The sequence below is a fragment of the Loxodonta africana genome, chromosome 3, assembly GCF_030014295.1.
Source record: "Loxodonta africana isolate mLoxAfr1 chromosome 3, mLoxAfr1.hap2, whole genome shotgun sequence".
In the NCBI taxonomy this organism is placed as follows: Eukaryota; Metazoa; Chordata; class Mammalia; order Proboscidea; family Elephantidae; genus Loxodonta; species Loxodonta africana.
The window spans coordinates 157,007,986-157,034,424 of record NC_087344.1 but is presented as its reverse complement, the minus strand read 5'-3'; the positions used below and the strand labels follow the sequence as shown (position 1 = coordinate 157,034,424).

Genomic DNA, 26,439 nt, shown 5'->3' with positions numbered 1-26,439 from the left:
ATTAATATACTATATGAGTATATATAGTTATATATCTGCTAGGGATTTGGGGAGTTGGGATTGGTTTGGGAAAAGAGATCGACTTTTAGGTGTCTTTTTGGTCCTAGGCATTTCTTTGCGGGAAGTTTTTAAATTACTAATTCAATCTCCTTATTTGTTACAGGTCTGTTCAAGTTTTCTTTATCTTCTTGAGTCGGTTTTGGTAGTTTGTGTCTTTCTATGAATTTATTTCATCTCAGTAACTGTGTTACAGGTGTTACTATTTTCTTTCCAGGCTCAGAGTTTTGGCGGCTTGGCTCTCTGTGTCCCAAACCTTGCATCTGTTAGTGTTCCCAAGCATAACACAACCACTGAAGTGAGATAAAGGATACACCAAAAAACAAAACCCATTGTCATCAGGTCAGTTCTGGTAATAGCGATGCTCTAGGACAGAGTAGAACAGACCCATAAGGTTTTCAAAGAGTGGCTGGTGGATTCGAACTGCCGACTTTTTGATTAGCAACTGAGCTCTTAACCACTGCGCCACCAGGACTCCAACTGCCAGATAGAACAAGAGGAAAGAGAATTTTGGCATAGCTTTCCTGAGGCTTAACTATGAAAAGGTAAGAGAATAGATAATAAAATATATTCTAGGTGTTTTCCAATCTGACCAATCAACTTTTAGGTGGCTGTTGTTGCTACTAGGGAGAGGAGTTGCTTAATTCTCAAAATATGTCTCAACTATTGATTAAAGCAGAGGCTGAATCCATATCCTGTTTGTGCTTCTTGGAGATGCACATCAAAATCTAAAAAAATTGAAGCATCTCTCCTGACCATTTTTATTGGTTTCCAGACCAAAACGAGTTCCAAGAGGTCACTCTAAATGGTAATTCCTTTTATGTTTCAAGATTGCTGCTCATTAAGACTCATTAGATTTGAAGGTGCTGCTGAAAGTATTACAGCAATCAAAGGGAAGGGGAACTTGTGACACATGAAGTGATGTGTGCAATTAGTAACCGGGCTGCCTACATCTTTTGGTCAAAATACATGAAACTCCTTACTACTAAAGGTTTAAGGTTAACAGGTGAGCAAAAAAAAAAAGCGTTTTAAAGCAAGCAGGCTTCTATTCATTAAGTCAGCGTTTATTGGCTTAGCCAGCCATTGCCTAGGTACAATCCGGAGTACAGAAATCATTTAATGAAGGCAGCAACTTACCTGTAACTCTTCAAATGTTGTATTAAGTTACCTATAGAATCCTGTAATGCAACAAAGAAAGGCCTCATAAATGGTTTGTTAGGAGTATTACATTAAGTGTATTTAAATAAATAAATATATAATATACATTTAAAGAAGATACACCTAGTAATTTTGAGATTCCCTAGCTGGAAGTTAGGTGCTTGGTGTATTTGGTAGTCAGTGGTTTCTCAGTGACATCCCATAAGAAATCTAGCAAATCTGTAGCAGAGAATAAGAACAGATCCCAAATCTGTAGCAGAGAATAAGCAGTGGTGTCAGTCCCTGGGCCCAGGACTATCTAGGCTTCTACTCACCTGTTTGCTGTAATTGATAAGCCTGGCCAAAGCAGCCATTCCAGGCCAGATCTCACCTGAGAAGGAGAGGGAGGGCATGGATGGGGCCTTAGGAAGAAGCTACCTGGGCTGCACAGACCATCCATAAGCCATTCTCTTTCCTCACAATTTAAGATCCTGAGTTTTGAAAATAAGTTTCTTGAGGTCAATACTACCTTGTATTCCAAGTACTTTCTCATTTTTTCCAAGGTCTTTTTGGGATCCAAGCAGTCTGAGACTAATTGCCCTTGAGTGTGGGCTGGACCTAATGACTGGCTTCTAATGAATAGAATACAGTTAGTCCCTGACTTACAGTGGGGTTCTGTTCCAAGACTCCATCGTAAGTCGCTTCAGATGTAAGTCAAATAGCTCATTTTTCTCCTTTTTTTTAAGTTTCAATTATTATTGTGTTTTATTATCAGTATCTTTATAAATCCAATCTTTATTTGTCTTTGTGGGTTGGAAACATTACATATAAACTTCAGATATATTTTAACATTGTACTTGTATCTGTATATAAAGGTAGTGTGAGGATTAGATATAACGTATATAAAGAGGTAGCTGTTGTAGTTAATGTAAGCAGATATTTTCATTCAACCAGGCCAAGTGTCTCACTGGTTTCTGGCTGTAAGAAGATGACAGCAAATCTGAGGTCTAAGGCCTCACCTCTGAATGGTTGACATTCAAATTCCCGTTTATTACTTACTGGGTCTAATGTGGAGAAACTTGGTGAGACATGAAGACTCCAAGTGTAGAGGAAGAAATTGTAGAAGTCTTCTGGACCATGGGATTTTCTTTTCCCTGAGGAATATCTTTTGGTCTTTTATCATAATTGCTGCTTGTTAAAACTGGTAAAGTACTTGTTAAGGAAAATGATTTTCATGGCTACATGATTGGTACATACTAACCTAAATAACATTTTAGAATCATAAAATCTATTCTCTAGCGTCATTAGCCCAATTTTAGTAACTCTTCTGTCTAATGCAAATTCTTCACGTTGAGGCTTAGGGGTGAGAGGATGGACACTGGTCTTTCAGAATTTCTTTTGACTCCCACCACCTAAGTGTATGCTTCTCTCCCAACTGTGACTGGTCCTTCTGTAGAGGCCATCACCATAACTGGGTCCCAAACCATGTCACCATCCAGATTTTAGTTTTTTTTTTTTTTTTTTTTTGAGGGAGAAAGGGGATGGTAGATCTTGGGAAATAGGCTATGGAAGTAGATAAAAGATCTGATAAAACTTGTTCCCATCTATCTGTGCTTAAAAGATGGACTCTAATCTATCTCTGATAACCTGTGTAAAAAGGTTTAAGAGGGCTTGACGTAATTCTCAGAGGCAAAATGGTGCTTTGGCTAATTTCCTTCTGTCACATTGGAAAAACCCTGCCCTCACTACTACAGGAGGAAAAAAAAATCACGTACCCAGGAAGTTCTTTCCTCATCACTGTATTTTAAATTGCAGTCCTCTCTAATGTTCCCTATTTCCCCGTTTTGAAAACTGTTTTTCTCCATTGCACTTATCACCATCATAGTTTGTATTTTACTTTTTTGTTTATTGTCTACCCTCCCCCATCCCGCCCCCAGCTGGAATGTAAGCTACATAGGGCAGGGATTTTTGTCTTATTTTGTTCAGTGTTGTGTTCCCAGTGCCTAGAATACATTAGAGGCACTCAATAATTTTGAAAAAATAAATGAACAAATGAATGATTTCATCTCCATTTCTACTGAAATCAAGGTCATCTTACACAATGTCTCCTAACTTTCTCCTTCACCTGAGAATGTCTCGATCTGTAGTCATCTTCTTCCTCTCCCTTACCTAGATTAACTCTTCAACTGTTCTTGATTATTCCCACTTCTGGAAATTCCTGTCTCAATTACTTCCTCTCATTTATATTTTAAATGTCTCTCTTCTGATCCATTCTCTTCAGCCTACAAATATACTTAAATCCACACTAAACTAAAAAACCCTCCTTTTACTTTGTTGCCTCCTTGAGGTACCGTATTCTCTTGGTCTTTCTTTTAATAATGTTTTTTTGAAAGACTATCCAAACTCGATATTTTCTGCTTTCTTCAATACCTAGTCATTCTTTATCCTTTGGAATAATTTTGCCCCAATCAATCCTAACAGCCTTATTTGAATTCGAGTTCTCTTTGACATCTCTATAACATCCGTTAACTGTGTCCATCCTTTGCTTGAAATTCTCTCTATGGCTTATGTGATACTAAATGGTTTTCTAACTCCTTATTCTGTCTCCATTGGCTTCTTTTTCTCCTGTTCCTTAAACAAATCCCAAATTTCTGCTCCTTTCCCATATCTTCAATCATTACCTCTCTGTGGATGATTCTTAAAATTGTTTTTCTCTAGCTCTGACTTCTCAACTGAGATCCAGTCCTGCATATCTATTGTCTTAGACTGGGTTCTCTAAAGAAGCAAAACCAGTAAATGTATATACATATATGTGTGTGTGTGTATATATACGTACACACAGAGAGAGAAAGAGATTTATCTCAAGGAAATGGCACCTATGGTTGTAGAGGCTGGCAAGTCCCAAATCCATGGATCAGGCATCAGGCTGGAGGCTTCTCTTGACTCATGGAACTTCAGAGGCTGATGAGCCCAAGATTGGCAGGTTAGATGGCAGGCCACTGGCTCATGGGCTGCTGAGGCTGATGAATCCAAGATCAGCAGTAAGACAACAGGCTGCTGGCTAACAGACTGCAGAGGCTGATGAATCCCAAGATTGGCAGGCTATACGACAGGCAGCTGGCTTGAGTCTCAAGAACCAGAGGTCAGATGATGACAAGCTGGATACAGAATCCAGAGCAAGTGAGCAGTCTTTGCCAGAATGCCATATATGTATTGGATACAGGCCACATCCCCAAGGAAAATCCCTTTACAACTGATTGGCTGATCACATCCAATCACATCATGGAGGATGACTACATCATTACACAATTGCCAAACTGCGATCATTGCATTACTGCCAAACCACTGAGAATCGTGGCCAGCCAAGTTGACACACAACCTTAATCATCACATCTATGTTTCTTTACCTGAGCTTAAAACCTTGAAGTTGTACTCTGTGTCTTACCTCCTTCCATCAATAGGTACTACTTCAGATTTTATATTTTTAGTTCTATCTTTCATCTATTGTTCTTTTCCATGTCCACTGTTGTCACCTATAGTTTTTCTTGTCCTTAGCATACTGAAATATAATGATTCTTTGTATCTCCACTTGCTCTTCAGTATATCCTGAAAAATAACACTGAATTCATTCTTACAAAGGTATACTGATCATATTACCCACTGGATCAGAAATCTTCAATAATTTACCGTTGCTTAAATAATAAAGTCTAAGCCAAAGGTTGAACTTCCACAACTTGACTCCAACCAACTTTTTTGCCACTATTTCCTAATACTACCTAGGCTCTCAGCAAATTGAAGCTACTGCTAATCCTCTCACACACCCAGAACTCTCCTATTGCCAAAGTTTTATTCATTCTTCTCTTAAAGTGCCCTTTCATCAATAGTTTCTGCATTTTTTATGACCCAGTTCAAATATCAAATATATATGGATATGTAAGTGTTTAGTTATCTAGTGCTGTTGTAACAAAAATACCACAAGTGGGTGGCTTTAACAAACAGAAATAAATTTTCTCACAGTAGGAGGCTAGAAATCCGAATTCAGGGTGCTGTCTCTAGGGGAAGGCTTTCTCTCTGTTGGCTCTGGGGGACTGTCCTCGTCTCTTTGAGCTTCTGCTCCTAGGAGATCTTCATGTGGCTTGGCATCTCTCTTCAACCATCTCTGCTTCCTTGTTTAATCTTTTATACCTCAAAAGAGATTAGCTCAAAACACTCCCTGCACTAATCCTGCCTCATTAACATAACAAAGACAACCCATTTCCAAATGGGATTATAACCACAGGCATAGAGGTTAGGATTTACAACACATATTTTGGGGGGACATAATTCAATCCATAACAATATGTATATATACACACACGTCATTAGATGCTGTTGAGTTGGTCCCCAACTCATGGGAACCCCATGCATGATGAGATTAGACTTGTGATCATGTATCTGTAATGTAGAGCAGTATATGATTCATGTCATCGGAGAAGTACACAATGGTAGAGAAGTCAAGTGTAGAGATTTTATCTCCATTACTAGATTATACAATGTCCTTTAAGATAGAGTCTAGTTTTCCATTTTTATGTGTGGTAAGATTTCATACTGTCCCTTGTATATAATAATAAAAAAAAATAATAGGTACCACACATCTATTTGATATCTATATAGCTAGAATGCACAGGTACTGAACGAAGGAATGCATATGTAATTTAGTGAATGTCCAACCTTTGTAATAAATCATCGACCTTAGTAAGATTACAAGTTTAATTGGTGACAGAGACTTGCGTTTTAATTTTTATTCTCACTGCCTGATGCCTCAGAGATAGCCAATATTGTTGGTTTTATTCCATTTGCAGTTATTGCGCATACACTATGTCTCAGGCGTTTTGCTAAATCCTTGCAAGGAGGAAGACACAGTCTTTGCTTTAAGACATTTAAATTTATGATCTTAAAGATAGAATTAAGGGGATTAAAAAATAGCATTTTGACTCTCCGTGTTTTCCTGGCACAAATACAATACTTGCCCTGTGTGTGATTACTGAGATTGCACTGTCAAGGATATTTGCTTCCACAGGTAAGAAGAGAACATCATGCTCAGTCATTATCTCAATATTGTGAGAGATGTGTGCTGATCCCTTGGCTCCGTCCTCTCCAGCAGCCATGGCAAACAACTCCACTTTTAGTTCTGCCTGCAAACCAGCTGCTACCTATAAGACACAAGACACAAAGCTTGTTAAAAAGTTGTTTGTTTTTTTGGAGGAGCAGGGCATAGTGACAAAGGCCCAAATTTGTTCTGCTTTTCAAAGGCTCTGATAATACCACAATCCAAATCCTGGCACACTAGAGTTCTCCAGTAGCTAAAATAGAGTGATCTCCTTCAGTGAAAACAGGTCCTCTTGGGATTTCTCCTTGTAATAAATGGTAGGTGACATGATGATAGAGGTAAGTTTTTCCTTAACTTAAGCCAATTTTTTTCCCCCAATAATAACACATTCAAGAATAGCAGTGATAATGGAACCCTACCAATAAGATGACAGAGAAACAAGTATATTACGTTAAGGAGTTCTCCCAAGTACTCAGGAAGAAAAGTGGAATCTACAAGCTTTCAAATAGCATATCCAAAGTACAGCAGACAGGGAACACTAGATTGTGATACTTCTCTTTCCCCCGCATTTCCCCTGAGCTGCAGACTCAAATAACCAGTTACCTTCTCAACCTCTCCACATGGCTATGGAATAGTATTTTCAACAAAACTTACGTCCTCCTCCACCCACACACCTTGATCCTCCCCAGGCCTTCCCTCCATGCCTCCCGCCATTTGCACCATTATTCGTTTAGTTCAATCAAAAATCCTAGGATTTTTTCTGTTACCTCCGAGCTTCTTCTCCCCCTACCCAATATATTAGCAAGTTTTTCTGGTTCAACCTCCATAATATATTAACTATCTATCTCCACTATCATGTAGTCCAAGCCACCGTCATCTCCCACCTGGATCTTTGTAAAAATCTGAGACAAATCTTACCCCTTATAGTTCATTCCTCACACAGCAGACACAGGAATGTTTTTAAAAATGTAAGTTCAACCATCTTACCACGTCTACTTTTCTAAATTTTTTTTTTCTAAAATTTGAAGTCTTGCAGTGGTCTTTAACGGACATCCATGATCTTAGTCCTTCATACTTATCTGACCTCATTTCCTACCTCTCTTGTTCTTGCTCACTGTGCTCCAGCTATACTGACCTTTCTGTTCTTCTAACAAACCACGTTTGTTCTCTCCATGCCTCACCCCACACCTCAGAGCCTTGCTATACTTGCTGTTCCCCCTGCCTGGAATATATTCCACCAGGACTCTGCTGGATTGGCTCCTAATTCTTCCGACTAGATGTAAGCTCCATAAGGGCAAGGACCTTCTCTGTCTTGTTCCGTTTGTTATCCCCAGCAACTAGGCCTAGAACTATGCCTGGAAAGTGTAAGTGCTTGATAAATAATTGTTGGAAAGTTTTGGATAAAGAAATGAATGCTGATAAAATATGCTCGTGTATCATATATGCTTGGAGAATAATAAGGTACATCAAAGGCCTTAAGAAATCCTGCAGTAAAACCAAATGAAACCCTGTATAACTTGGCTTAATACTGTTACCAAACTTATTTGTTTGAAACTTTTTTTTTTTCTTCTAAGTAACACCCATTAAGAGTCCATGGAAATATTATTAGAACTCACACTGGGAAATGCTGTTTTAGGTCAACTCAACTCATAAACCCATTGCCATCGAGTGGACTCTGACTCATAGTGACCCTGTAGGACAGAGTAAAACTGACCCATTAGGTTTCCAAGGAGCAGATGGTGGATTTGAACTGCTGACCTTTTGGTTAGCACCCTGAGCTCTTAACCACTTCATCAGCAGGGCCCCAATGGGTCAACCCTACAGCAGCCACCTACTTACAACCAGGTGTTAGGGACTCCCCACCCCCAATCTCCACCACAAAGAACCAATGTTCTTAATGTTATCCCACTTCTGGTGCCTAGCAAGGTGCCTGATACGTTGTTGGTGCTCAAGAAGTGATGAAGTGCTTCTTTTTACTGTTGTTCTACAATAAAATAGGGGCAATGAGGTGACAGTATATGTAGACGTCAAAGAACAATTATTAGCTATCTAGTTCAGGAACAAAACTGTTGGGTCCTGTTGCCAAGTCCTTGACTTTGTCCTTTCTCTTCAGATTTACAACATTAAAACAGTAACAACACCACCAAAAAATCCCAAAACTGTATTAATTTATTTTTATGTGGTGCTAAACTTGGTGCCTTATCAAGTAGTAAAAATGTGATACTCTTCCCTGAAAAAAAAATTAAGTATAGATATATGTATTGGAAGAATAGTGTTTTGAGGAGCACATTTTGGGAAATGCTATTGTAAACATAAGGCTAAGAAAACAAGCAAATCTAGTTAGTATTTCACATGTTGGAGATAAATGCAACTCTTAAGGAACTCAACCATTAAGCAAATATTTGAGTGCTTACTAGTTTGAATCAATGGAAGTGAAACAGTTACGGATGCTGAGATAAGAAATTCTGACTTAATGGTGTTATTGAGAGGGCACTGTCAAACTAATGGTGGATTAAGAGATTTTTCTACCCATTTTAAGGATTTATTTTATGGCAAATGAAAGAAGATAAAGTATGGGTCAAAAGTCAAAGTAACAGTGATAGAAAATGCTCTTTATTGAAATAAACTTAATCTGTTATTTTTCTCCATCCTCTCTGATTTGGCTTCTGACCTGATGTAATATGTGCCAGGAATTGCCAAGGCACCGTGAGTAGAAAAACAAATGAAGCACAGTCTTTGCCATCAAGGAATTCAATGACTAATGGAAGAGAGAGGCATGAAAATATAAGTGCTCCGCTAGTAGTAAGTACTCTGAAAGGGTATCTACGGGTTGCCGTAGCAGCATGGTAGAGAGAGGTCTTAACTTAGCTTGAGCTTGGGGGGCAGGAAATGGGGATAGTGTCTTACTTATCTAGTGCTGCTATAACAGAAATATCATAAGTGCATAGCTTGGACAAAAATTTATTCTCTCACAGTCTAGGAGGTTAGAAGTCCAAATTCAGAGTATAAGCTCCAGGGGAAGGCTCTCTTTCTCTCGGCTCTGGGGGAAAGTCCTTGTCATCAATCTTTCCCTGGTCTGGGAGCTTCTCAGTGCAGAGACCGGGGGTCCAAAGGATGCACTCACTCCCAGCTCTTGTTTTTTGGTGGTATGAGGCCCCATGCCTCTCTGCTTACTTCTCTCTTTTATATTTCAAAAGTGATTGACTTAACATATGACCTAATCTTGTAGATTGAAAACTCCCTCATTAACATAACTGCCTCTAATCCTGCCTCATTAACATCATAGAGGTAGGATTTACAACACATAGGAAAATCACATCAGATGACAAAACGGTGGACTATCACACGGTACTGGGAATAATGGCCTAGCCAAATTGATACACATTTTTGGAGGACACAATTCAATCCGTAACAGATAGAAACAATGATAGGAAGCTTCCTAGAAGATTGATTCCAGATGGATATCGTGGTGGTTTTAAAACATGCTCACAAATTTTTTTTGCACTCCTCCCTTCAAGAAGTGAAACTTAATATCCCTCCCCTTGATAATGGGCTAAACTTAGTGATTCATTTCTAACAAAAAGAAAATGCAGAAGTAATGATGAATAACTTTTACAGGCCATAAAATTCATGTGGCTTCCTCATTCTCCCTCTCTTCTCGTATCACTTACTTTTAGGGAAGTCACCTATCAATCTCATGGGGACACTGAAGTAGCAGTGTGAAGAGGTCCACATAGTAAGGAACCGAGGCCTCCTCCATAGTCAACCAGCAACTGAGGCCTTCTGCCAAAGCTGTGTGAGTGAACCATCTTGGATATGGACACGCCAAGCCTTCAGATGACTACAGTCCAGGCTGATGTCCTGACTACAATGATGTGAGAGAACATTATCCAGACTCATCCAGTTAAGCCACTCCCAAACTCATGCCCCACAGAAACAATGAGATAGTAGATATTTGTTGTTAAAATCTACTAAGTTGTGGGCAATTTGTCACTCACCAATAGGTAACTAATATAGATTTTGGTACCTGGAAAACTGTGCTACTTAAAAAAAAAAAGACGTAAAATGTAACGGGGCAGTGGGTAGAAGCTGAAAGAACTTTGAGGAAGATGTATATGAAAGCTTTAGGATCCTTGAAGAAACTTCACAGAAGCATGGCGGCTTCTGAGGAGGGCTTTTATTGAGACACTTATTGGAGAAAATCCTTTTGGAAAAAAAAAGGGGATCTTCATTGTATAGTAGCAGACATTTAGCAATACAGTTGCTTGCGGTAATGTATAAAGTAGAAAATATGTCTAATGAACTGGGTGATCCAGCTAAATATATTTCTAGGCATAGCATTGAAGATGCATCCTGGTTTCTTCTTGCAGCTTATACTAAAATATAAGGAGACTTGAGCTGAAGTAAGGAATGTTGAACAAAAAGGAGCCAGGACTTGTGGGGTTTGGAAATTCCCAGCTGCTCCAGATGGCAATTGATACTAAAACTAACAAACGTCTTCCAGGCAAAGGTTAAACCCAGCGCACTTCCAGAAAAACATGGTCTAAAGATGAATCCGAGGTCATGGCTATAAAATCCAGTGTTAAGACCTCAGAGAGACTGAAGACGGTGCCTCCGAGAACCATCCAAAAAATAGGGTTTCTAAGAAGCTTAAGGATGATATCCTTCCTCAGTCTCAGCAGAAACCCAAAGTAGATTTGTTGGTGTGGCTTTTGTCCAATGGAGTGAACCTCAATAAGATTTATAGGAGACTCACAAAAAAATTTTTTTTAAGAATTATATTGGCAGAAATATCACCAGCTTGTATTGAAGGGAACCACAATAACACAAAATCAAAAGAGGCCTCTGGACCACAAATCCTACTGGCAGGAAGCAGGCTACAAAAACTACGCAGCTGAAAACATGGGCTATCTTTTACGGAAAATGAAAGATGAGTCAAACGGTAGAAGAAAGAACTCAAGGGAAAAACCAAGAGCCATGGAGAATCACCCCATAAATTAGTTAGGTAAATTATATTAAGTGAATGGGACCTAGGATAAATTGTTGAAGGGGCAAACCAGGTGCTATTTAGAAAAAAAGGATAAGGACACTAAATGCCAAGGTGTTAGAAATGGCACTGAAGGCAAACTTTTGCAATACCCATAATTTTGCTATTTCTTGAATGTCAGTAGTGAATTCCTGTCTCCTGGCATCCTTGCAGATACAGTAAATTTAATCTAAATAAAGATAAATTTAATCTAAGAAATTGTGTGAATCCCCATAACATCCCTGCCCTGCCCTTCAGTGGTTCCTCATACAAGACTTTAAAGTGACAAAGCCAGTAGAGGGAGGCAGAATTAGTTTAAACGCCAAAACTGCTTAGATCTGAAAACTACATGGAAGAGGTCTGCACCAACTGAGAAACCGGATCTGTAACGAAGAAGAAACCCAGTAAGGCATGGGTTTCTTGCCTTGTTCGCTGAAATGAACACCAGCCAGGAAAGAAAAGTTGTTTACATTCTGAGCCTTTCTAAGTTGTTTTTATGTTTCTAAGGAGGTTTCTAAAAAATAGACTTGGGAAGAGTTATCTGGAAAAAATAAATCAGAAACTCCCACATGGAAAGCAATTAGGTAGGGATGGGATTTTTTTTTTTTTTCCAATAATACTTTCATAAATAAGGGGACCAAAAAATGTTTTAACTTTTTGAACAATGTGCTTATGAATGTATGTATACTGGAGGGGATCCAACAGCTCCGTTTCTAAGAATCAGACCCTTCGTCCTCCAAGCCCCACAATTGGAGCAGGGCTGGGTAATGACGAAATTCTGCATGATGGGAGCTGGAATATTGCCATTGTACAGGTTTACTCAAGCTTTGAGCACATTCCTTTAGCTCTGGCAACTAACCAAGCTGAACAGTGGTTAGATTTACATTTGGGGAAGTCTATAGACTATATTTTTGCCAGACCCAAAACCTACCGTCAAAAAGAAAAAAAAACTAACAGTATAGAGTGAGCTTCAAAGAACACATGCTGTTTTTTTTAGTACCTATAGAGGTTGATCCAGCACTCATTTCGGCTTTTGGCTTAATCCCTACTTGAAATTAAAATGAGATTTTCGAACTTCCCAGAACAGTGGAAGGGGGGCTTGCTTTGTTCTATGCTTTATGTTGTGAAGATGCTGAAATCTTGACATAGTACACTGATGAATTATTTCAGAGAGGTACTAGTGTGTTAGTAAATTTAATCCCAAAACATATATGTTTGGAGTTTCCACCTGCATACTACTGTTTTATAAATAGGATAGTAGAATAGGAGGGGGGCTAAGAAATGACCTGGTCCGAAGCTCTTTTTTTTTTTTTTTTTTTTACAGATGAGGAAAACAAGGCTCAGAAGATAAATTAATTACCAACACTCCTGAGCTGCTTGGTGTCATGGTCATAAGAAGAAGCCTCTTGACTTTCCACTATACCAAACTGTCCCCTTCTGCATCAATGTGTAACAACTGTGGCTGCATTAAGATCCTCGGACTCAGCACTGTGTGCTGCTGTTGGGCTTTGTGCCCTTCCTGCGCGCGCGTTCGCATCAGCCGAAGCATGTGACCATCTGTGATGAATGGTCCTTGTATCTACCAGGCTTCCTCATTTCATTCTCTTGCTCAATCACACATCTCTTGACTACCCACTATGTGCCCATCTCTGTAAACTCCTTATGTGTCTTACTCATTTTTAACATCCTGTGTACCCTGGCCCTGTCAGTGGCATATGGGAGGAAACGGAACCCTGTTTATTGAGGGGGTATTAATGCAGCCAGATGCAGCACTGTCCAAGACGGAATCTGCCTCGAAACAAATGTTAAGATTTACATGAGTGATTTTATCATACATTGAGACGAACTTTTGTTTACATCAGATTATATTTCTGAAATTACAATTTAAAGTAAGTGGGAATATACAACTAATATACTTTTGTTTTTTTACTAAACATTACATTTTTGGCAATGTATTGAATAAAATCAGAACAAGTTGAAATATTTTTACTTGTGTTTTCAGAGATCTCTGGAGAAATTAGCCAGCTTTTAACTTTAATAAATATACTATTCTTAGTATGGCATTAAACAATATTCTCTGGCAAATTCCAAGACAGAAAACCAGATTTACATACAATACAAAGAGTAGAATAATGATTTGTTTCTCAAAACGCTTTTTTATTTTGCAGAAGGATTTATTACAGGATAACTTCAAGTAATCAGCTTTTCAAGTGCATTTTAAGTCATATTCAAGTTTTAAAAAGGACATTTTCATCCAACTGTACAGGAACACTACTCTTGCGACAAGTGAGTTGAACTTCAGAAATGTTCCCATAGCTGGAAGTTTCAACTCTATTAACACATAAGATCTGTCTCATGATTATTGCGTGAACATTATATGAAAGGAAACCCTGGTGGCGTAGTGGTTAAGTGCTATGGTAGCTAACCAAAGGGTCAGCAGTTTGAATCCGCCAGGCGCTCCTTGGAAACTCTACGGGGCAGTTCTACCCTGTCCTGTAGGGTCGCTATGAGTCGGAATTGGCTTGATGACACTGGGTTTGGTTTTTTTGGTTTATAATATGAAATGAGTCACATTGTGTCAATACTGAATACCTGATATCAGTACCAGAAATCTTTTGTTTATACTACCTTAAAAATTGTACTTCTACGTGCTTTAAGGCACCCTGGTGGTGCAGTGGTTAAGTGCTTGGCTGCTAACTAAAAGGTCGACAGTTTGAACCCACCAACCTCTCTGTGGGAGAAAAGACCTGGTGATCTGCTCCCGTGGAGATTACAGCCTAGGAAACCTAGGGTTGCTATGAGTCAGAATCCACTCTGGCACACAGCAACAACACAACATGCTTTAAACTGAATGGGTAGAATAATTAAAAAACACACTTCATTGGAAACTTACACATGTGCACACACAGACACAGACACACACAACATGAAACACATAGGACTTACAGGCCCAGGTTTGTAAGTCACTTTCAGTCCTGTGCTGGGTGGGGGCTGTTTCACTCTAAACCTAACAGGCAAAAAGATGGGAATAAATTAATGCCGTAATGAAAAACATAAGCAGTGAATGAACTGGCAAGCTGTAAAATCAGAAAGGTGTTAATATTCACTACACAGGAGCAAGGGGTCCATATCATTAGGAAAAACAGCTTACTATTCAATTGGGAAAAGAATCTTGGGCCCATTTCACAACTACCTTTTCAACAGTTTTCATCAGAGTAAAACTGACTCCAACGTGAGTCTTGATGCTTTGTTACTGGCTGCTGACGAATGGCTTGGGCCTGGGCAGAGTGTTGTGAGTGTTTGGCTGGTGTGTGCATTTCAGCGTAGCAGTCAGCGTGAACACAAATATTGGCTGCCAGACCATTAAGCTGAAGAATAAAGGCTTCTTTGGAAAGCAGTGGAGCATGGGAGCCAGCCTTGGTATGGGGTTTGCATGTTTAGGGAGAGGAGAAACAGAAAGAGCTCAGAAAACATTGAGGAACTTGAAAAGCTCTGCGCTCACACATGGTGCCTATTGCTCTCTTTCCTTTCCTGTGGTTTGTGGGTTCTGCCTGAAGGTTAAAGACCTGGAGTGAATTAAAATGCCAAGGAAAGCCTACCTCCACTCTGACCCTCAGCCCCACTCCCTCTGCCATGAACTTTGCTGCTCTGCCCTGTAGTGACTGAATTTAATGAGTTGTGCAGTGATATCTCTAAAACTAACCATCTACACTGGGTAGATAGGATCTGCCTGGATGGGTTTTATTGGTATGAGGTTCACTGTCTATTTCTCCCACCCACTTTGTTGGCAACAACCTGAAAAATCAACAATGTCTGATCTAGTGGCCTAAGTCCTTCATCAGGTCTGTTTCTGAGACAGCAAACATTATTCCTGAAGTTGGGGGGGTTCTTCCTGAAGTGGGGCAGTGATCTTTTAAATTGAATGCACCCATAGTTTTGCTCCATTTAATTTTCAATTCTGAATCCAGGATCAAAATCTTGAAGAATGTGCCACTTACACTGAGAATAACTCTGCAATTGAAATAAACATTTATTCTATTTTTATGACAAAAATAAAACAAAATCCTACATGATGCTTAGGGTTTAATTCACAATAGGACAGGGAGAGATACTGTAATTGGGAATGGTCATGACTATAGATACAAGGTAAGATTGACCTGAGGGAAAGGACTGAAATCTCACACAAAAATGGTGACCACACTTGTGATAATAGAGATGCCTCAGTGTAGTGGAGATAGCAATGAACTGGTGCTTCCAAGACCTTGTATCTACCCTCTCTTTGGCCTCTACAAGAGCTTAAAACAAAATACTCAATTTCTCCCATTGGAATAGTCTCTAAGGCCTCTGATCTTGATCTGGAAATTAGGGATTTACTGTTTTTTTCTTGTCATTGAATGCCAGATATAGTATATTTTCAACTGACAGCATGGACTGTGAGTGTGGGTATTTGTGATTATTTCTACGTCAGATCTTCATAGCTTTGTTATGTTTTTAGGTGCTGTTGAGTGGGTTCCGACTCATAGTGACCCTATGTACAACAGAATGAAACACTGCCCAGTCCTGTGCCATCCTCGCAATCATTGCTATGTTGGAGTCCACTGGTGTAGCCATCTCGTTGAGGGTCTTCCTCTTTTTTGCTGACCCTCTATTTTACCAAGCATGATGTCCTTCTCCAGGGATTGGTCCTTCCTGATAACATGTTCATCTTTATAAGCTAAATTGATCTTAATGGCTCTGCCTCAATTATGCAGAAATAATGTAATTGAAAGCACTTTTGAGATTCTAAAGTGCAAACAAATGTCAGCTAGCATTATGATAGCTTGTAATAGATTTGAGAAACAGACTTTCAAGTTTTATGCTTTAGTTATTATTTTCCCCTTCATTTTTTGCTAGCACAGATCAGGCCTTGAGTTGCTTTTACCAAAGTATGAACAATGATTAACGGGAGGGCAAAGAAGTAACTATAACTACCACATAATTGTGGTTTGATAAATATCAATTTGTTGAAGACTGAATGAATGGATAAATTAGTGAGTAAAGGATTGAAGAGTATGAAGATTTAAGATTCAAGGCGTGATTATAGTTCAGTTCAGTAAACATTCACTGATTTAGGCAGCCAAAGGCAAGTCCCATAGAGCAGGGGGAGGTAACCTGAGCAGAATTTGGGGGCCTTGGCCTCACCTGCAGAAGTCCACTCCAACATTCTTGAGCTTTACGATGGTTGCATAGGTGTGTCCTTCCTTAAGAACTCCAAAGTTTACTGATGATGGGAGGAGATGGAATCCAAAAGGGGATGAATTTACATTATGAATGGCGGCAGATGCAACAGAGGATGTGTTCACTTTTCCTCCAACAGAATCATGTGCCTTCGCATTTAGGAAAAATTAATAAAATAAACTGGTTTTACTTTGGGTTCCCAGATAAGTAAAAGTCCTTGTCACCAAAGGAAAATACCTGCCTGGCTGGGGGAGGGAATGAACATTTATGGTCTCGTATAATCCTTACAACGGCCTTATAAGGACGGTATTTTAGGCTCTGTTTTAAGGATACAAAAGCTCAGGTGGTAAGTGGCAGAGTAAAGCTTCAAACTCAAATTTGCCTGATTCTAAAGTCTGTGCTCTTTCCTTTATGCCAGTGGTTACCAAGCTTTAGCTCTCATCAGGATCACCTGGAGGGCTTGTTAAAACACAGATTGCTGCACCCCTCTGAGTTTCTCATACATTAGGTCTGGGCTAGGGTCACAATTAGCATTTATAACAAGTTCTCTGGTGCTGGTGCAGTTGCTGCTGGCCAGGTAGTCACACTTTGAGAAACATTGCTGTACACCCTTGTCATTCCCCACATCAGCAGCACTGATGTCACCTGGAAATTTGTCAGAAATGCGGAATCTCAGTCCCAACCCCAGACCTACCGAACCAAAACCCATATTTTAACAAGACCCCCAGATAATCCATATGCACGTTAGTTTGAGAAGCACTTCTATCACGTATCAGCTATATACACTGCAATAAATCTTTGACAGCAATGGACACTGTGACATGAAATCATCAAATAATAATTATTAAAATATAACTCTTCGGCTCATGGAAGGGTTCCCAACAGAGCTGAGACAGAATCTTAAAAGCTCTAAGGAAGGAAGGAAGGAAGGAGCTTGGTTCTTTTGAAGACCTAAGGGAAACCCATGGTGGCTGAAGTACAGTGAGTATGGGACAAGCAAAAGGAGCCATGTCATGTGAGCCTTGTAGTTATGGTAAGCCATTTGGATTTTATTCTAAGAGTCATGAAAAGGGTGGCCAGTGAGCTCTCTACCAAATAGTGTGCTGGTAAACTGGCTGTCTGAAAAGAAGAAACTTGATTTGCAACAAAAAAACCAAAACCAAACCCACTGCCGTGGCGGCGATTCCGACTCAGTGTCTGCCAGTTTCTGTGGTGTTAGTACTCCCAGCATGGCTGATGTCAAGCTACCAATGTTTTAACAACTGGCTCATAAAATTTCTCTCATGAGGCTGTATGAACTGGGCTCCAGCACACCCTTAGCTTGTCTCTGTGTGACTTAAAGTCCTTCGTGGTGAGATGGTAGGCACAGTGAACAGCAGTACCCAGTGGCTGGAAATAAACAACTTCAATGAGTCGAGATTATAGAAAATGTCGATTAGCTCTGGAAACTTTGTTTCTATGTCTGTTTTACCTTTGGGAGAGGATGAGATTTGGGCTTGGAACTCAGCAAATAATGAGGCAACTTCACTTTATTTTTCCTTACTTGTCCCATAACATTCTGCAGCAATGACTGGGTTGGAATTTTCACGGGCACGTAACATTCTGGTTCTGTTAGAGAAAAAATTTAAATTATACCAAATTGGTATTTTATTCCAAGACATTTGAGGCAATACCAGAAATACCAGAGTATTTAAGAACATAAACCAACTTGGGAAGCCTTTTTTTAAAAGAGCTTATTTAAAAAAACAAAGGCTTTTATTAATTATAATTTTATATATTTACATTTTACATGGCAATTTTACATACATTATCTAATACAGGGCAGGGCACATGCTGTTAGCATTACCTTTTTTTTTTTTTAAATAAATGAGAAAAATAAGATTAAGAGGTTAAGTGACTTGCCTATGATGAACTGAACTTAAATCCATGTCTTCAGTGTTCTTTTTATTAAATCGACAAGGAACAATACAATAAAACATTGATGATTAAAGCTTTCTTAAAAATAGTGAGTGCAATATCAAGAATTTTTTTGATTCTACAGCTATATTTATAGTTCAAAAAGTGATATAGTGACTATAGATAAATAAAACCTAGGAATTAAATCCTCAGATCACTAAATGTGGTAATCGTTCTTTTCCTCAGTTACGTGAGTGACTAAGCAAGGGTAGATATCTATGTAGCTGCAGCTGTGTATATTTGTTCCAAATATCCAAGAGGTTAAAATAAGAATTTGTGTTTTAGATCATCATATATAAACATTCTTTCTTGTATTTAAATCATCAAGAGAGGAAAGGGAAAAGGACCTGTCATGTATTGAACTGTATCCCCCCAAAATACCTGTCAGCTTGGCTAGAACATGACTCCCAGTATTGTATGACTGTCTACCATTTTGTCATCTGATGTGATTCCCTAAGTGTTGTAAATCCTATCACTATGATGTAATGAGATGGATTAGTGGCAGTTATATTGATGAGATCTAGAAGATTAGATAGTGTCTTAAGCCAATCGCTTTTGAGGTATAAAAGAGAAGTGAGTGGAGAGACATGGGGACCTCACACCATCAAGAAAGCAGGTGCCAGGAGCAAAGCACCCCCGTAGGACCTAAGGTTCCTGCGCTGAGATGCTCCTAGACAAGGACCTTCCTCCAGAGCTGATAGAGAGAGAAAGCCTGCCCCTGGAGCTGGCGCCCTGAATTCAAACTTCTAGCCTGCTGGACTGTGAGAGAATAAACCTCTCTTTGTTAAAGCCATCCACTTGTGCTATTTTGTTATAGCAGCACTAGATAACTAAGACAGGATCCGTATATGAGCAACCACTCTCTGCAGGGGAGTACCACACTTGGTTTGTAAATATAGAGTTTTGCTCCATTCTCATAAACTCTGAGCTAGGGGGCTATGACAACTATAACCTATGCTCAGCACTCTCCCCATCCTTCACCTCCACACTCCTATATCGGGGCAGATTAACCAGTAAGCACAGTATGCACTGGCTAGCACTGAGCAAGGTATGGACAAGCTTTTGATTGTATTTACTTGAGAATCTGTGGTGAGCAATTTCACATAGGTTTCACCACATCTTTGATGTGATGGGAGACAGGTGAAATTGTGCACTGCAGATTGGTGGGAAGGCACAATTGGGCCCATGGGTAGCTTGCTTCTGCATATCTTACACATTTCTGGTACCAGAACATTCCTGGTCCAAACCACCAGGATGGTACTTGGCCCAAACAAAGCCAAAGCTGACAGGGATGACTCACTCTTGCCTACTGGCTTATAGATCTGGAGGAACTGGAATCTTGAGCCTCTATGGTTATGGCCCCTGTCATACGGAAATAGCCTGTCCTTCGTAGGAGAGGACAAGAAAGGAGAGCAAGATAGGGGCAGGGAGGGTGTAGAAAGACAGGCATTCGACACAAAGACACTCCTGAAGAGGCTAGATAGAGTGCCTGAAGCCAATCGGTCCTGGCTAGCACCATAGCCACTGTTTCTTTAGTTTGGTTTTGAGAAAACCCTTCTCCCTCCTCCCCGCCTCCTTTTTTTTTTTTTTTTTTTGGTTAAATTAAGTTTGAGTTTTATCAGTTACAATAGAATCCTGAATAACACAGCAGTATTGTCTCCTTTTTACAGATGAGGAATTGGAAGTTCAGAGCAATTAAATAACTTGCCCAGGACACTGTAATGAGTGGAGGGCTGGAATGTGAACCTAAGTGCCTGACTCCACAAAAACATACTCCTTTACCACCCAATGGGTCTTAACCCATCCGTGCATCATAATCCCCTGGGTTGCTCCTGGACAAATAGGGATTCACAGGTCACATGACAGACTAGGCCCTATTCCAAATCGAAACTGAAAGAATTGAAGAAAAAATTCAAGCCTCGAGTTGCAATTCTGAAGGGTTCCATGGGCAAAATGTTGGCAGTTCAAATCCACCAGGTGCTCCTTGGAAACCCTATGGGGCAGTTCTACTCTGTCCTTTAGGGTCGTTATGGATTGGAATCGACTCGACGGCAATGAGTTTCGTTTTATGGGAAAAATATTGAATGACACAGGAAGCATCAAAAGAAGATGGAAGGAATACACAGAGTCACTATACCAAAAAGAATTGGTCAATGTTCAGCCGTTTCAGGAAGTGGTATATGATCAAGAATCGATGGTATTGAAGGAAGAAGTCCAAGCTGCACTGGAGGCACTGGCAAAAAAACAAGGCTCCAGAAATTGAGGGAATACCAATTGAGATGCTTCACTAAATGGATGCAGTGCTGGAGGTGCTCACTTGTCTATGACAAGAAATTTGGAAGACAGCTACCCGGTGAAGCAACTGGAAGAGATCTATATTTGTGCCCATTCCAAAGAAAGGTGTAATGCATTGAATTGTGTCCCCCCAAAATATGTGTCAACTTGGTAAGGACGTGTGTGGTTGTCCTCCATTTTGTGATTTTCCTATGTGTTATAAATCATAATCTCTGCCTGTGGTTAAAAAAAAGATTAGGGTAGGATGTAACACTCTTGCTCAGGTCACATCCCTGATCCAACGTACAGGGTGTTTCACTGGAGTGTGGTCTGCACCACTTTTTATCTTATAAGAAATAAAAGGAAAGAGAAGGAAGCAGAGAGTTAAGGACCTCATACCACCAAGAAAGAAGTACCGGGAGCAGAGTGTGTCCTTTAGGCCCAGGGTTCCTGGACAGAGAAGATCCTAGTCCAGGGTAAGACTGACAAGAAAGACCTTCCTCAAAAGCTGAAAGAGAGAGAAAGCTACCGTGAATTTGGACTTCTAGCCTACTAGACTATGAGAAAATAAATTTATCTTTGTTAGAGCCATCCACTTGTGGTATTCTGTTATAGCAGCACTAGATGAGTAAGACAAAAGGTGATCCAACAGAATGCAGAAATTATCAAACAATATCCTTAGTATCACACACAAGTAAAATTTTGCTGAGAATAATTAAAAATGGTTGAAGCAGTACGTTGACAGGGGACTGCCAGAAATTCAAGTCGGTTTTAGAAGAGGACGTGGAACAAGGAACATCACTGCTAATGTCAGATGGATCTTGGCTGAAAGTAGAGAATACCAGAAAGAAGTTCACCTGTGTTTTATTACCTATACAAAGGCATTCAGCTATGTGGGTCATAACAAATTATGGATAGCATTGCAAAGAATGGGAATACCAGAACACTTAATTGTGCTTATTCAGAACCTGTACATAGACCAATAGGCAGTTGTTCGAACAGAACAAGGGGATACTGCATGGTTTAAAATCAAGAAAGGTGTGTGTCAGTGTTGTATAATTTCACCATACTTATTCAATCTGTATTCTGAGCAAATAATCAGAGAAGCTGAACTGTATGAAGAATGTGGCATCAGGAAGACTCATTAACAACCTTCAATATGCAGATGACACAACCTTGCTTGCTGAAAGCGAAAAGGACTTGAAGCACTTACTGATGAAGATCAAAGACTATAGCCTTCATTATGGATTACACCTCAACATAAAGAAAACAAAAATCCTTACAACTGGACCAATAAGCAACATCATGATAAATGGAGAGAAGGTTGAAGTTGTCAAGGATTTCATTTACTTGGATCCACAATCAATGCCCACGGAAGCAGCAGTCGAGGTATCAAATTACGTAATGCATTGGGCAAATCTGCTGCAAAGGACCTCTTTAAAGTGTTAAAAAGCAAAAATGTCACTTCGAGGACTAAGGTGCACCCGACCCAAGCCATGGTATTGTCAATTACCTCATATGCATATGAAAGCTGGACGATGAATAAAAAGGACTGAAGAAGAATTGGTGCATTTGAATTATGGTGTTGGTGAATAATATTGAATATACCATGTACTACCAGAAGAACAAACAAATCTGTCTTGGGAGAAGTACAGCCAGGATGCTCCTTAGAAGGGAGGATGACGAGACTTCATCTTATATACTTTGGACATGTTATCAGGAGGGACAGTCCCTGGAGAAGGACATTGTGCCTGGTAAAGTAGAGGGTCAGTGAAAGAGAGGAAGATGTTCAATGAGATCTATTAACACTGTGGCTGCAACAATGGGCTCAAACATAACGATTGTGAGGATGGCGCAGGACCCAGCAATGCTTCTGTTCTGTTGTACATAGGATCGCTATGAGTCCGGATTGATTTGAAGGCACAACAACAACTAGGTGTAATTAATCACTCATATTATTATTATTAAATACTGATATGTTCCTTATCATGTGCCAGGCTCTGCTGTAAGCATTTTTCAATTTATTAATGAATTTAATTTTTGCAACAATTTGACATATGTACCATTATTTCCCATTCACAAAACTGGAAACTAGAAGAGATCGAGGGGTTAAATAACATGCCCAATGTTATACAGCAGTTTTACAGGAGCCAGGATTTGAACCAGGGAGAGCCTATTCTCTTAGCTCTGTGCTATACTACACTGCTTCCCATGATAAAGACAGCTTATTATCCCACTGAGGCCACCCAGGGCTTCACTACGGATGGGGCTAAAGAGGAAGGGGAAACTTGAGGAACATGAAGAATTGGCTGGTCCACTGTACCAACTGGTATGGAGGAACTTGAATATTTTAACAAGTGGTATGGTCCTACTATGGAACCCTGGTGGTGCAAGAGTTTAGTGATCAGCTTCTAACTGAAAGGTTTCAAGTTTGAACCAACAAGCTGCTCCTCAGGAGAAAAGACCTAGAGATCTGATCCTATAAAGGTTACAGTTTAGAAAACCCTATGGGGACAGTTCTACTTTGCCATATAGGGTCTCGATGAGTTGGAATGACTCAAAGGCACACAATAACAATAACAACAACATGATCCTACTAGTGCATGTCATCTGAATATTTCTACGAGGCATGACACAACTGGAGAATATGTAATGGTTCCCTGTTACCATGCCTAAGTAGATTTTGTATATTCATAATTACTCACTTCCTTTCTCAGCATGGCTTCCCAGCAGGTGGAGTACATTCCTCTGCCCCATGGACTTTGAGCTGGGTCATGGGACTTGCTTTGACCAACGTATGTGGAAGCGGAAGTGCACTAGTTCTGAGCAGACACTGTTAGGGCAGCATGTGATTTTGCTTGCCTCACTTGAGCTTTGATCCTCTGCCATAAGAACCGCTCACCCCAGATGGTGGTTGCTTTTAGTCTGGGACCCTTGGGATATATCTGAATTGTATCTGGTCAATGCTGGCCAATGTTTAACAATGAGGACTCTAGGGGAAAAACCAACCTGGTTTATAAAATTTGCTCATTTGTGGCATTTGGTGGTTTCCCACTATGGCCTATGCAATCTATCGATGGGATGTCACTGAATGTGGAGTTGGGAAGTGGTAAGCACAGTCAGCTCTCTGGAACAAGGGAGCAGACTCCTGCCTGTAGCCTGGAGCAGAGCTGCTGCAGTCGAGGCCCAGGTCCACTGGTTGTTATGAGCCACTGCAGGATTTCGGGGTTGTTTTATACAGTATTATCACAGCAAACACTGAGAAACACACATTATTATTCCGCAAAATCCAACCCTTCCCTAGCTGACCCTATTGTATTTTCCAAACATTATCTTTTACTATTACCAAATGAAAATCTCTGATTTAGTCTGGTTTCTTTTCTATCTTTAAGTCTTTGAGCATACTCTTTTATTTATTTTTTTTGGCAGGGGGAGTGAATAAAATATACTTTTCTGTTCCCTTTGTCTGGAATGTAGGAGTTAAGAGAATTAGGAGTTAAGAAATCTGTTTTCTAGCCCTGGCTCAGTCACAAATTTGCTGTATAACTTAAGATGAGTCTCTTCATTTCTGTAGAGTTTCAGATTCCTCAAGGAAAATGAAGGCTGTCTTTTTCTAAATTCTAGGAAATTCTACTTAAAGGTGAGACCACCTTTCTCATAAATCTTTCCTAACTACCTTGGCTTGGGTCAGGTGCACCTTAGTTCTCAAAGTGATATCTTTACTTTTTAACACTATAAAGAGGTCTTTGGGAGCAGATTTTTGCAAAGCAACATGTCGTTTGATTTCTTGACTGCTGCTTCCATGGGCATTGATTGTGGATCCAGGTAAAATGAAATCTTTGACAATTTCAATATTTACTCCATGTATCATGACGTTGTTTATTGGTTCAATTGTAAGGATTTTTTTTTTTTAACGTGGATGTGTGATCCATAATAAAGGCTTTGATCTTCCTCAGTAAGTGCTTCAAGTCCTCTTCACTTTTAGCAAACAAGGATATGTCATCTGCATATCATAGGTTGTTAATGAGTGTTTCTCCAGTCCCGATATCGTGTTCTTCATATAGCCCAGCTTCTCAGATTATTTGCTCAGCATACAGATTGAATAAGTATAGTGAAAGGATACAACCCTGATGCACACCTCTTCCTATCTTAAACCACGGCGTATACCCTTATTCTGTTTGAACAAGTTGCTTGATCTATTACAAGTTCTGCATGAGCACAGTTAAGTGGTCTGGAATTCCCATCTTTTGAGAAACTGAATTGTAACTAGATGTTATTCTATATTATTCCATATTTCAATTTCTGTCACCCTAATAAGATTATATGTTTTCTAAGAAAGAGACTACATGTTATATTTTCCTCCTACCACCTGCAGGACCAAGAAAGTACTGGAACAATAGATAAACTTAAGTCTAACTATCAAATTATTGGCTTCTCAAGAAAAGCTCCCAGGCTTCTAACCGTCAGTAAATCACACAATCTCTCAGAATCACGAGGGATAAAATAAAATAAAGCAAAGCAAAATAACAAATCTAAAAAATGCATTTATAATTTCTTCCCTTCAGCCTAGGCCTTGTAAATCATTCTTAAAATAGTTTTCGAAATACATTGACATGCTAAAAAGCCTTACAAAGTTCCACAGCTCTAGGCTCTATGATGACCCATTTGAATTTTTCCCAAAACTGTGAGGCACACCCACAGCCCCTTTTGCCATCTCGCATAGACCTAAAAGACATAATATTCAGTTTTGAGAAACAATGAGATAAAGTAAACGAATGCCATACCTTTAGTAGATTTTGTTAAATTTTCAGGTTGTTTCTGGCTAGTGGACTCATAGATAGCCACAGGACTCTCTGATTTTGGAGGGCTAAGCATATCTGAGGATTCCTGTTCTGAAGCCTTATGTGGCCTGGAATCTAGAAAACCAAAACAAATATTATAAATCAATGTTTTGGACAATGACACAATGACTACTAATGCTTGTACTATTCCTTACAATGAACAAGGTGCTTTTCCCTGTCCTCTATAGAAAACTAAATATAAGAAAGCCATTAAGAGATATGGATTCTTCATTATATGATGCAATGCTTGCCATTAACAAACATGACAATATCCGCAAATCTCACACTCCCAGGAGCTACACAGTTCTTTCTGGATGTTCTGACCACATAGTAGCATTGTTCACCTTCTGTTTGAAGTTGTTCACCTTTACTATGTATAAAAAAAAAACAAAAAACAAAAAACTATATATGAAGCATAAAAACAAACAAACAAACAAAAACCCACACCACAGAGTCAATTCCGACTCACAGCAACCCTATAGGACAGAGTAGAACTGCCCTAGAGTGTTTCCAAGGAGCAGCTGGCAGATTCAAACTGCGGACCTTTTGGTCAGCAGCCAAGCTCTTAACCATTGCGCCACCAGGGCTCCATATGAAGCATAGGTCAAGGAATTTGACTGTACTATCATCTGGCAAAGGTAACTGAGATAGGACTAAATATAAATTTCCCACCTTAAGTCCATTCATTACTATGAAAACGTGTCTATTAAAATGTATTTCTTTAAGAAATCTGTGCAATAGGAAACATATTAAGACTGGGGAGGCAAATGCATTTCAACTTGTGTGCCAACTCTGGTTGAATGGTGGTGGCTGTCCCATTTCAAGGGGAAAGTAGGCTGTGA

The 26,439-nt window shown here is 39.6% G+C and overlaps 1 protein-coding gene and 1 long non-coding RNA gene across 3 annotated transcripts in view; one reads left to right on the top strand and one right to left on the bottom strand.

Annotated features, from left to right (window-relative positions):
* Positions 1-31: 31 nt before the first annotated feature.
* The window catches only part of SPAG17 (sperm associated antigen 17), a 259,459-nt gene continuing 233,051 nt past the window's right edge, over positions 32-26,439 (bottom strand). Inside the window, exons 43-49 of one of the 2 annotated variants that reach the window (XM_003409619.4) lie at positions 25,541-25,672; positions 17,998-18,134; positions 16,491-16,675; positions 14,256-14,316; positions 6,242-6,386; positions 2,254-2,398; positions 32-1,235 (exon numbers count right to left, since the gene is read on the bottom strand). In XM_003409619.4, coding sequence (XP_003409667.1) covers positions 2,259-2,398; positions 6,242-6,386; positions 14,256-14,316; positions 16,491-16,675; positions 17,998-18,134; positions 25,541-25,672 — 800 coding nt within the window. In that variant the 3' untranslated portion in view covers positions 32-1,235; positions 2,254-2,258. Of the gene's footprint in view, positions 2,399-6,241; positions 6,387-14,255; positions 14,317-16,490; positions 16,676-17,997; positions 18,135-25,540; positions 25,673-26,439 lie in introns of both variants that reach the window. The other variant, XM_064282366.1, reaches the window with a different exon arrangement.
* LOC104845850 (uncharacterized) lies at positions 6,607-18,296 on the top strand. Its single transcript, XR_002785632.2, has 3 exons — positions 6,607-9,085; positions 9,961-11,288; positions 12,634-18,296. It is a non-coding gene; the product is annotated as an uncharacterized LOC104845850 (long non-coding RNA).